Below are 12564 nucleotides of genomic sequence, written 5' to 3'. Positions count from 1 at the left end.
TTGGATCCATTGAAACAGCCTCTTGAGTTTTCTCCTATCCTCCTTTCCTTTGTTTTTCCTCTTCTTCCATCTTCAGAAGTCTTTGTCGCTCTCCATGTAAAGTTCATTGAAGTTGAATTGGACCCTTTGTTTTCTCCTATCTCTGGCTTTGCATTGCGCATTTCCCTTACCCAGGAAAACCCTCTTAAGCTTAAACAGATCATATACCAATATTACTGAGTCATATTCTCAGGTAGCAGGAAACAGAACAGTTCAATAAGATGATGCTACATTGATTTATGCCACTGATTTACACCTATATCGCCAGAATCTGGCTTTGCAAATGAGATATAAAGGGGTTCTATTACATTTAAGACTTAATCTTACCTGTGCATGCATAAGCTGAAACAAGACTGTTTGTTTATTTTAATTTCCTGCAGGCTGTTTTGTAAAGACTTCTGTTGAATCCCACGCAGTGCCAGTAATGCTATGATGCAAGAAACACCTTCTAATTTCAGAAACAGAACAATCCAACTAACTTCAGCCACAGAAGTCCAGACAGACCCCATGTTACCTTTGCTCAGATTGAAGATCAGCCAGCCATGGCTGTGTTGTTTGGTTGATAAACATCCATAAGGCAGCTCCTGAACTCAAAGCACATAATATACTTTCATAAATTCTCCGCTGCTAAATTCAGCAGTGGCAAGACTGATGACTCTTCCCCACTCCAAGTCCTACACAGTTGTGTTGACTCTGGTGTAACAGTAGTGTGAAAGAAATGTAAGAATCTTAAGGAATTATGAAAAGCTCAGAAAACAGTAACATGCTTGAGGGAGGGAAAGATCATGATAACAAAAAGACTTGTAGCAATAAGATAATTTTTTTCAAAGAACAGAATAAAATGAGCAACATGCAAAATATACTTGGGTCCACAGACAGTCCCCATTCAAGCTAATAAGCTCTAATTTAGCATAGTTGATAGACACCAAACTCTGCTCAAAGACCATGGCTTTACGCCCTCCATGCTCAGGAACACAAGAATTGCACATACACCTCCACATGCCCTCCTTGTGCGTACAAACCTGTACTTGGCTGTACTGCTGGATCACCTGTGATTCTCCCTTCTCCTGATCATGTTTAGTGTGTACATTGCTGCCTGAAGCTGTATGTTCTTTTCTGAAGACTTAAACCTCAGGGATTTTTCTGTGGTGCTCATCACTCAACTATCCCAGTGCCTTACCAACACTCATTCGTGGGGCACCACTTTCTCCATTTCACGGCTGCAGAAGCCAGGTGAGAAGGTTAAGTACAAAAGTAGCTTTTAGGTTTGGGGATCTTTTTTGATACATTGAGTTTTCAGAATACACTGCATGTGCAGACCCCTCTGACCTCAGCTGTAGCTCTCCACTCAGCACTGAGGTCTGGAGGAACATCCAGCAGCCAGGTCTAAGATCACCAAGTGACTTGCCTGTGGTCCCATGGGAATGAGATGAAGAGGTCAGGAACAGTACCTAATTTTGCGGAGTATTGGCTGTAAGAGATGACTGTACCCAGTCTGGTCTTGCTCACTACATTTGTTACAACCTCAACAACAAACAAATTGTCCTTCATTCTTCTTGCAACCAGTTCCCATGCTCAGCACTGATTAGGCAAATAATGTATTGGGAAAACAAAACAAAACAAAACAAAACAAAACAAAAACAACAAAAAAAAGAATTAGGTGATAAATATCTTTAGGACAATATCATAATGAATATGTAAGCATAATTCAGATGTGATGTGTCACATTAGTTCTGGATTTTCCTAACTTGAAAGAGCTTGATTTTGTGATCTTCAATACTCTCTGAACATTATTTTTGTAATTTTTTAGGCTTTAAAAACAAAATGTGTTGAAGAAACAGGAAATTTGTACCATTCTCTTCATGTCCACATTCTTGCAATGTGAGCACATCAAGTAGAAGGATTTCTGCCTTTTCAACCACGGTAAAAGAGGGTTAGACAATTTGCTAGATAGTGTGATACACATACACTACTAGTGTAAGACTGGACATTGCAGTAGTATGAGACAGCTTTCCTCTGACCCTGATGGAGGGTGCTCTGGTGACCTTCAAACACACACAAAAAAACCTTAAGCTCTGGTTCAAGTAAAACCCAGCCATCAAGGCTAGAGGGGCTGGAAAAGAAAAAAAGAAAAAAAAAAAAGAAAAAAAAAAAAAGCTGATAACTGATCATAAACATTAGGTAAGCTAAGAGGGTTTTCCTGCTTCATATGTGAAGCTGGGGAAAAGGAGGAGTTCCTCAGGCTTTCCAGTTGAGGGCTGAATCTGGGCCTGACCTTCAGCCTGTACCTTTGCTTTCCTGTTGCAATCATCCAGTCACTTCTCTGTCTGTTTGTTTGAGAAGGCTAAAGGCTAAGAGCTAAATAAACTTTGGATTTAACTTTAATTCATGATCAAAGGACAGAAGTGCAGTTTAGTGCTTCGGCTGCCCTGCTCTTGGCAGGCTGCCACAACAATAGTTGGGGATTCCAGGATTCAGTTCTGGTTTGTGTGCCCTGGCTGAGAGCCAGCTCTGAATCAGAGAATCACAGCATGGCTGGGGTTGGCAGGGACCTCTGGGTCCACTTGGTCCAACCCCTGTTCCAGCAGGGCCACCCAGAGCAGGGTGCCCAGGACCACGTCCAGGTGGCTTTTGGAGATCTCCAATGAGGAGACTCTACCATCTCTCTGGGCAGCCTGTGCCACTGCTCCATCACCTGTACAGGAAAGAAGTTTGTGCCCACTGCCTCTTGTCCTGGCACTGGTGCCACTGGAAAGAGCCTTTCTCTGTCTTTTTTGCACCCTCCCTTCAGGCATTTATAGACATTGATGAGATTTCCCCTGAGCCTCCTTTTCTCCAGGTTGAACAGTCCTAATTCTCTCAGCCTCTCCTCACAGGAGAGGTGCTCCAGTCTCTTGATTATCTCAGTAGTCCTCTGTTGGACTCTTTCCAGTATGTCCCAGTCTCTCTTGTACTGGGGGCCCAGAACTGGACACAGCACTCCTGGTGCAGCCTCGCCAATGCTGAGTAGAGGGAAAAGATCACCTCCCTTGACCTGCTGGCAATATTTTGCATAATGCAGCCAAGAATATTGTTAGCCTTCTTAGTGGCCAGGACACATCACTGACTCATGTTCAACTTAGTGTCTACCAGCTCTTGTTTGCCCATCATTGCCTCTGTCTCCTGTTTTACCACCAAACCCCACCACAAGTTGCCAGAAGGTGCCTTATCCTCCTCTTATCTGCTTGTTCCTGTCCCTCCTCTGGAAATTTTGTCTTAGATACAGTTTCCCTCCAGCTCCAGCTCCGAGCTCCACTTGTTCTTAACATGTTCCTCAGCCTCTCTTGGTTTTGTTACTAGCCAGTCCCTGCATCTGGTCCCATGTTTCCCCCAGTCAACATTGCTGGGGCCTCAGCTTCACTTGAGCTCCCAAGTCAGTGTTTGTGTTTCTGAATTTGCACCACCCTCTTCCTCCAGTCTGTTTTCTTCCCTGCTTCTACTGGCCAGACAGCCAATGCTAGTAAGTACCTTCTCACTTGCCCTCTCAGTCCTAGTTTCTTTACCCAAGTCTTTCAGTCTGTCTACTTGATTTTCCTCACTACCCCTCTATCTCTTCCTATTTTATTTTTTTACTTTGGAGTGATCATAGCGTATAAAAAGAAGGCAAACAGTGTAGCACCCAAACCCTGTTACGAACTCCTATAAACTCAGAGGAGGATAGGTTAGCCTACATATAAAGGATTACACTATATTATACTGTCTATGCTCTGAAGGTCGTGTGCAATTATAGACTGATTTAGAAAGGAGAAATAAGATCTTTTAGAATATAAAATGGAGGCATTAAATCAAAATGCAATGTATTTACTTGAAAACAAACAAACAAACAAAACAACAACAAAAACAAATTTAAAACAAAAACAAACAAAAAAAAAACAAACAGCAACAAACACCAAAACACAGCTTGAGAGTATTATTCTCTCTCTAAGAGTTAGACGAAATAGATCTCTTCTGGTTCCTTTCTGATAGCTAGATGGTTGGAAACAATAGGAAGGATCTCCAAAAGGCACGAATCTTGCCAGACTTCTTTCAGAGCCCATGGGGTATAGCTGCAGATTGGGATCTGTCAGACTCCCTTCTGAGCACTGGCAGAGGACTTATGTGACTCCTTAGGCTACTTGGATTCAACAGCCCTGACCTAACAGACTTCTGGAGCAGAAATTATTTTTGAGACTTTAGGACAACAAAACAACTGGTAGAATGAGCCAACCTTAGCTCCTGTAAGCAACCCATAAAATGACAGCTTACACCAACTAAATGTGTGCAATTACAGCAGATTCTCATCAAATAAGTGACTGCAAGCTAAAAGATAGACTGGGGGGGGGAGGGGGGGAGAAACCACAGTTCAGACCTAGAGTAATGTTGCTACAGATTTCATAGGTGGGATTTTAAGATTATTTAACCACCTTTATCCTATAGGTGGGATAAACTGAAAACAGAAAGTGAAAGTGACTTGGCCAACGCCACTCAAGAGACTGTTTGCTGAACCAGGATCAGGCTGGGCTGGCCAGCTTCCAGCTTGCATCCTTCCCACAGGCCTCTCTACATGTACCACATGAGGAACCCTAGGAGAGGCCTCACTGCACAAAACATTCAGGATAACTGCTTTGCTTGGTGAAGAATTGTGTGTCAAGACTGGAGCTGGGCTGCAAAGCACAGCTGGTTGCATGGATGCAACAGAGCCATGCAAATGTACTGGTTCAGTGGTGAGGAGGGGTTGTCCCTTGTCCCAAACAGCGGTTAACCCTGTGTTGGCACCATGTTAGCAATGGCTTCTTCTGACCTACTCCTGAAAAACCTGCCTTCCTCTTACACTTCTCTGTCTTTAAAACAAACTATTTGGATGCGCTATTCAGAAATATCCAGTGAACTTCTGGCTGCTCGATGGTAGCTAAAAGGAAAGACCAGGAAGCACTTCTTCATATATCAACTTGACATGCATCTATATTTCTGTTCTAGCCTGAACATATCTTTCATTGAGCAATTTATTCACAAACTTAATCTGATTTGCTAATAAACCCAGAAATACTCATCAAATATTCTGAATGAGTACATTCAGGCAGCATCTCAAACTTTTTGCTGTTCTTGAACTGTGCTGTTGGATTGCTCATGTGGATTGCTGGAAAATTATTACTGTATCTAGGAAAAGCAAATGCAACAAAAATGTAATTATTTTCTACTGCAAATTTTAACATCTTTGCTCTGAAAATCATGCTATATACATTAGAATCATTTAAAATGCTTATGAATATGGTATTCAGGAATAATAGTTTTACAATAGCATTCAGGAATAATCATTGTACAGTGTGGTAGTGTGTGCTATATAGAAAACCAAACTTCTATTCTGAATAATATTTGGGAAACTTGTTAATGTATATGTTCTGAAATAAAATATCTTTGTTATGCTAGTATATTTCCTAATATATCCTGGTTGAAAATGTATTCATTACTTTGTGGTAAGCTCAGTTATATGGCCTTTAGCAGTAAACTAGGTCTCTTTCAATTTGCTTTGTACTTTGATCTGTGTCACAAATCAACAATTTCATCAGAAAACAAAATGAAGACTCTTGGAAGCAAACCACATTTTATGAAGAAATAGCTCCAACACACACTTCTAAGCAAACAGCAGAAATTTCTGGTGTCCAATTCAGGAATGACTGACCCAAACAGATTTGATCAGAGTAACTTTCCAAACATTATAGTGTTTACTTTGTTTTGTTTGGCCAACAGTAGAGCACAAATAGTAAGCTCAGCATTTTTGTAGTAATCAAAAATTTATTGAGAATTTGTACAGAAAAAATAACCACATAAGAAGTAAGCACTGCTCAAGGAAAATGCTTGAGCATTTTACAGCCAACAGCTTTTTACAAAGTTGACTTCCAAACTGTGGAAAGTGAGATAAGTTCAGTGTCTCACCGATGAAAGATTTATTTTCCCTGTCCGTATCAGTCTTTGCTAAATTGTCCCTTTATGCGTCTCCAACCTACGACAGAAAAAAAAAAAAGACAGCATTTTAATGTTCTTCTAAGAAAGAAGTACATAAGGCTACAATGACATGTTGATAGTGCAACATGAGCCAGCAGTGCGTCCAGGTGGCCAAGAAGGCCAGTGGCATCCTGGCTTCTGTCAGGAATGGTGTAGACAGCAGGACCAGGGAGGTGATCGTCCCCCTGTACTCAGCTCTGGTGAGGCCGCATCTTGAGTGCTGTGTTCAGTTTTGGGCCCCTCACTACGAGAAGCACATAGATGCCCTGGAGCATGTCCAGAGAAGGGCAACAAAACTGATGAGGGGTCTGGAACACAAGTCCTGTGAGGAGCAGCTGAGGAAACTGGGGTTGTTTAGTCTGGGGAAAAGGAGGCTCAGGGGAGACTTTATTGCTCTCTACAACTACCTGAAAGGAATCTGTGGGGAGCTGGGGGTCAGCCTCAGATAACTGGCCTCAGATAGAACAAGAGGGAATGCATTCAAGTTGCTCTGGGGAGGTTCAGGTTGGAAGTTAGAAGACATTTCTTCTCAGAAAGAGTAGCTAGGCATTTGAATGGGTTTCCTGGGGAGGCGGTGGAGTCACTGTCCCTGGGGGTGTTTAAGGAAAGGTTGGACATGGAACTCGGGGACATGGTTTAGTGGGTGACATTGGTGGTAGGGGGATGGTTGGACCAGATGATCTTGAAGGACTTTTCCGACCTTAATGATTCTGTGATACTAGCTGGAATTTAAAAACGTAGCCTTCAAAGTAAAAGGAGGCAAGGAATTATTTCTGATCATGAGACCAACCACTTACCTATCTGTTAAAAGAAACATTAAAGTAGAAGATATACTAAAATCAAAACACAAATATTTCTATGACAAAATGGTAAGCAAAGCTGATGCCCCTAGGATGCAGAGGGCTTAATACTTCAGCTGTCCATGCTCTGTATTCAAAATGATAACTATGTTCTGTTTTCATTTTAAACATCTCCTCTCTCCTGAGGTCGAACCTGCTTGATGCTGCCTGAGTGTTGCTGTCCATCTATTGAGAGTCTGTTGAATGGGATGATTTTCATTGCAGTTTTCTTCATGGAGTACCACCGGTCACGCCAGGTTGCCCAGATAATGCCATTGTCATATCCAGCTGGATCAGAATCTCGAGATGTGTACACGCCATCTAAAAATATCAGTTGGCACAAAATATTTAGTTGTTTCTAAAATAATTAATGTGCTCATCCCATTCATATTTGTGATACTAACACTTCTATGACATCCCTAGGCATCCTAACAGTATGCATTCACTGCCCCTGTCCCCCAGTTTACTTCTCTGAGGACTGATAGTTCCACTTTGGGCTGGAGAGCTGCCAGAAGTTCCTACTTCTGGCATTAATATTAACAGTTATTGAAAAAAATGGGCTATGTATATTTTGCAGAAAACAGATGGCAAAATATACTCAATGAAAGTGACCTTTTTTTTTTTTTTTGTCATTGAAATATATTGTCCTTGCTTACTTTTTTCCACATAAAAGTAGGTATTTAGAAGATATTTTACCTATATAATATTTGCCATTCAGGTGGCCAGCATGACATCTGTTCATCCACCATCCAGATCCATCCTGCTCAGCACAGTTGCCCTCAAAGTTATCATTGTCGTTATCATAGGTACTGAATCGCATGCCATTATGGAAGGTATAGGATTTGTCACTTGGATCATCTCCAAAATCAAAGCCATCAAAGGCATCTCCAGCTTCGCCACCAATAAAGTATGCATAGGTCAATCTGTACTTGTCTTGTTCAGTTCCCACTTTGAATACAGCATAATCAGCAGTGCTGTTAACAGAGGATAATGGTGAACGTAAGCATACTGCATTCCTAGTATGTGCTCAAATGAAAAATTCACAAACAACTTCTATGCTCCAGCATCAGATGCGTTTTCTGACTCCTAGTCTTCAGTGATGTACAGAAGACCTACATTACACACACACACACATGTGTGTATCCCTGTATGTATCCCCTACTGCTTAGGCTTACTATGGTCATAAGGAAATTCTCGGAGGGAGGAAGGAACAGATCTATTCTGCCAAATCCACTAGGACTGCTTGTGGTATGGCCTTTAGGCAGACACACACAGAGGCTGGCATTACACTTGTGAGTTCAGTGTCCTCTGTATGTTAGTAGACCTAACAGCACCACAATTTTTTTCAAAAATATGTACAAAGCAACACAACAGTACAAGCAGTAAGCTTTAAGCCATCATTTTCAGAAGCTTCATGAGCAAATACCTTTTCTTGCCAGTCCAGTCCTCCAGGTCTATTCGCAGGGTGTACGGCAGAGTAGATTGTGTAGTTATTAAATGAATCTTTTCATTGCCCAGCCAGAACTCAGTGGTGTCATCTGGAGACAGATGTCCAAATCCTTCCTTGTACTGAACCCAATTTCTTCTGAAATCCTCACTTCCATCCAATCTCTGGAAAAAATATTTAAAAAAAATAATCAACCAAAATGTGATATATTTTATGTAAGCAAATAAAAACAGTGCTGATGCAGTCAGCTTGCTTATGGTAATAATACACAAGTGGCTTACCCTCTGTAATACTGTCCAGCCATTGCCGTATGAGTCAATCTCACAGTAGACTAGGAATGATTGCTTAGCATTTTGAGGCTTGATGAAGTAAAGACCACTTCTTCTGGCACCTTTATTTGCAATATCTTGACAATCTGAAATAAACATATATTCAAAGGATTGTTATTAATCTAGCTGCAGTTCTATCCTCACATTTATTTGATATTGCAACTTTCTTAGTGCAAAAAATACAACTCATCTAAATACTGTTGCAAAGTTCACTATTTAGTCTACATACTTTGATGTCATTGCCATAAAAAAACTCACTGAAGGTCACAGGACTTGTGTAAGACAAGAATGACTTTGGTCTTCCATGGAGTTTAAGCAACTTAAATGTAAAATATAGCCATTGCATTAGTTTCTACAACAACAAAAACAGCACTTCTGGAGCTAATTTTTTTCATATTACTCAGCAGAAATGTCATAATGAGTTATCTTCTGTTTTCACTCTGTCCACAGCAACTCTCCTTCTGTCACTGATGTATAGCATACGTTTTGGGATAATCATATTTTGGTCAAAAAGTCCAAAGGGGCAAGTGAGACCTCTGTTCCATTTGAATGTCCTACTTGCGGAGCACCTACCCAGTACTTAAATTGTTCCAAATGCTGACTTCAGAACTTGCAATCTTACATATCTTTGTAAAAATCTATCTTCCTTAAGACTACGTGTACTTCATTGCTGTGATGCATGCTGGCAATACACGCAACTGAATTAACCCTCCACCATACAAGAAACTTTTTGTGCACCTCTTCCAGTCGTCTCCTGTATTTCAGCAGTATCTCTGCATGGTTCCTGACAGCTTGACTCAAGCTGAGCAATCTTCTGTTTCAGTAGTGCGATCTTGTTGGTGTTCGTTATATGTGCGTCTGTCAACTGTCTGGAAACATAAAAATGCCTCGTTGCTTCAGGTGTTTCTTAATGACAATAATACACATTTCTCTGCACACATGCCTGACTGATGTAGTATGCTGCAACATACATCCCTGCAAAAGGGGAAGACTCTCTTAACACTGATATTTAAAGTTGGGAAATTAGCCAAAATGGGAAACCGTAAACTTAATCTTATGCAAAACTTGACTTGCCTCTAATCAGCAAAACTCAAATCAGCAATTCATGCATGACTGTAATGCTATGGAAAGTTTTTCTTTGTTCTCATTAGTAAATGATAAATTATTCTTCCTTAATTGTGGGCACATTTGTAAAACATAAATTATGTAAATAAACTACTGCAGTAGTCAGTGTGCCTAAGCCATATTTGATATAATGTTATAGGGGCAGAGGTTTTGCTACATTCAGGAAAAAAAAACATATCCTCAAGTTTTAGCCAAGTTAATGGTGTTTTCATTTGTATTTTCAACATTGGCTTACAGAAGACTACCATTGATTTTATAATTACTTGTGATTTATGTATGTGGAACTGAGCTGATATTCTAGGATATATGCAGAAAAACTAGCCAGAGTGAATGACTGCACAAATATTCCAAACACTTTGCATTACTAAGCAAATTCATATTAATATATTCTCCCAAGCCAATGAAAAAAAAAATAAAGTTTTAAGTAGTTGACACAGCAAAAGAAACATAAAAATGTTGCCAGGCTTCATGACATTCTTATCTTGCACTTCTTGCACAATTAATAGATTACGCAGATAAGCAGAGAATGCACTATCAGACCCTTATGATCCTAATGTATCTTGCTAGGGAGCTAGTAATGACAGTGTGGGCATAGTGGTGCACATAAGCACAAAAACCCTTTCTGAAGAAATCTTAATTGCAGTTGATAAAAGTAGAGAAATAAAATTATTTGGACTGTCAAGTGATATCAAAAAGTTGGTAGACACCTACTGTATAGTACTTTCATGAGACAAAATAGTGTTTTCATATCGGATGATTTCTTCAATTATTTTCTTGGACTTCTGAGTCAAACCCTCAACCGACTCTAAAACAGACAAATGGATAAAATAATTGCAGTTAGACAAATTAGAAAAACAAGTGACATAAGATTTTTCAATTGCATGGTTATTTTTATATTCTCACGTTGTTGTTGCTGCTTATCTGGAGGATAGAGGGTTTTGATGTGTTGAATCAAATAATCTGCTTTTCCTGTGGCGTTAGTAACTTGCTGCAAAATTCTCTCAATTTCCAGCAGTTCATTATCCGTAGTGAGACGGTATTTGTTAAAGAAATCTGCAATGCCACAGGTTGTTGGGCAGTAGCTACCCTAAAGAGGAAAGAATAATAAATGATAATGTTTCAGGAGCTAAAAAAAGGACAGTAGAACATTTGGGCAGGAGAACTCTAAGTCATGGTTTGTACAAATGACTGGGTAAAAAAGGGGTAGGCATTTGCCACTGTCTGCGGTGTTTAAATTTACAGAGACAGTTCAGTTTCATACTGTGTATACATGCACACTTGGCAATAAAACAGTGCATGCTGTTACTTATAGCGTCTTCTAAAATGCTTTTATCAGCAGCGCAGCTGCCTTTTTCAACAGATGTTTATAGCTACGAATCAACAATGGGTTTAAGCACAGCGCATTTAATAAGTATTGAAAATAACAATAGGGATCTAATGAAGCTACAAAAGATAATGGCAGTTAATAATCAGTAGGAAGGCTTTGTTTAGACTCTTAATATAAAAGGAAATTGTTCATGTACTTACAAATCGTTCATCTAATATGCAGCAGTTTTCTCTGGTGGGAAGGTACTGAAGAGAAGAAACAAGACCATTTTCAGTGAATTTTCTCCAGCAGCATTTTCAGCTCTGATACATTTTTTAACACTGCCTCTCCACTTACCGCCAGGCTGGTAGAGAAGAGCAAGGAAAGGAGATACCCCAGTGGTGCCCATCTGCCTAGCTTCAGCCCCATCGTGCCTGCCCCACCGTGCGCTGCCAGCCGAAAGTGTTCAGCCTGGTGCCCAAGGTAGCGGCACCTTTATGGGCAGCCAGTTTTGGCACAGCACCCACCCACAGTGGTTTAAGGGAGCAGGCTGGAGCTGGGGGCGGGCTCTGTGAGGTAGCGGGAAGAGGTGGGGTAGTGGTTTGAGGTGGATTCCCAGAATTTGCACTCATCTCACACTCCTCCCGTTTGCAGAGCTTGCTTCCTACTTGTCCACTTTGTTCCAGCCAGGTCTTAAAGGAGGCAGAAAGGTGAAACAAGGACTGGAGAAGCTACTTCTAGTAACACAAGTGTAAGCAGACCCACACGTGGCTGTGGGATGGGGACTGGCAGAAATGTCACTCAGCATAGGGAAAAGCCACAGTAACTACCTGAATTGTGTGCAACACCTATCCATAGCCTAATGTGAGATAATGCTAAGAACATTTTGCGCATATGTAGTACTTTCTCTATGCAGAGTTGAACATGCTTTGCAAAAAGGGCTCAACATCATTCCCCCCACTTGGCAGATGATAAAACTGAGGCACGTATAAAGCCACATTGAGCAGTGCCATAGCTGAAAAACATGCCTGTGACATTCTGTGATTTCTCACAAGCAATGGAAGCATGAATATTCTCTATCCTTCAATTCAGGGAGTCTGTTTGAATGACTGATAAAAGCTGCCTTGCTGGGGTATTAGTGCTATCAGTATCCTGGGATAAGAAATGTTTTCTTTCCTATTGCAACAAGTCTGCAACAAGCGTTTGTGGAAACATGCTGCTTCTAGATAAAAGTGCTATCTATCTCTCCAGGGACAGAGACCAGCTCTGAGATTGTGTTTGTACTCTGCCTCATTCAATACATTTTCAGGACAAGACTCCACCTTTTACACGGCTAGTTCTGTTTCCTAAATAGTGAAAATGGAGTAAATAAAAATGTATACAAGTCAACTGCTCTCATGTTTTCTATTATCTCTTTATTAGTGCTGTTAACATGGGCTCAGGAAACTACAAGTGACT

The 12564-nt window shown here is 40.7% G+C and overlaps 1 protein-coding gene across 1 annotated transcript; it reads right to left on the bottom strand.

The window, feature by feature from the left end:
• Positions 1–5830: 5830 nt before the first annotated feature.
• FGG (fibrinogen gamma chain) lies at positions 5831–11600 on the bottom strand. Its single transcript, XM_032186503.1, has 10 exons — positions 11464–11600; positions 11328–11372; positions 10704–10887; positions 10512–10605; positions 9414–9544; positions 8628–8761; positions 8326–8510; positions 7596–7873; positions 7054–7220; positions 5831–6058 (listed from the first exon to the last, which is right to left on the bottom strand). The coding sequence occupies exons 1-10, from the start codon at positions 11533–11535 to the stop codon at positions 6044–6046; spliced, it is 1305 nt and encodes a 434-aa protein (XP_032042394.1). The 5' UTR covers positions 11536–11600; the 3' UTR covers positions 5831–6043.
• Positions 11601–12564: the final 964 nt, after the last annotated feature.

Source organism: Aythya fuligula, chromosome 4 (assembly GCF_009819795.1).
Source record: "Aythya fuligula isolate bAytFul2 chromosome 4, bAytFul2.pri, whole genome shotgun sequence".
In the NCBI taxonomy this organism is placed as follows: domain Eukaryota; kingdom Metazoa; phylum Chordata; class Aves; order Anseriformes; family Anatidae; genus Aythya; species Aythya fuligula.
The sequence above is the reverse complement of the archived record's forward strand: the minus strand, read 5'-3'. Positions and strand labels throughout refer to the sequence as shown.

Excerpts from the sequence above, each read along its gene's own strand:
- FGG (XM_032186503.1), bottom strand. The coding sequence starts at position 11,535 with ATGGGGCTGAAGCTAGGCAGATGGGCACCACTGGGGTATCTCCTTTCC. Across the intron at positions 8,762-9,413 it reads ACAGGAGACGACTGGAAGAG|ATTGTCAAGATATTGCAAAT; the intron begins GTGCACAAAAAG and ends TGTTTATTTCAG. Across the intron at positions 8,511-8,627 it reads GCTGGACAGTATTACAGAGG|AGATTGGATGGAAGTGAGGA; the intron begins GTAAGCCACTTG and ends TATTTTTTCCAG.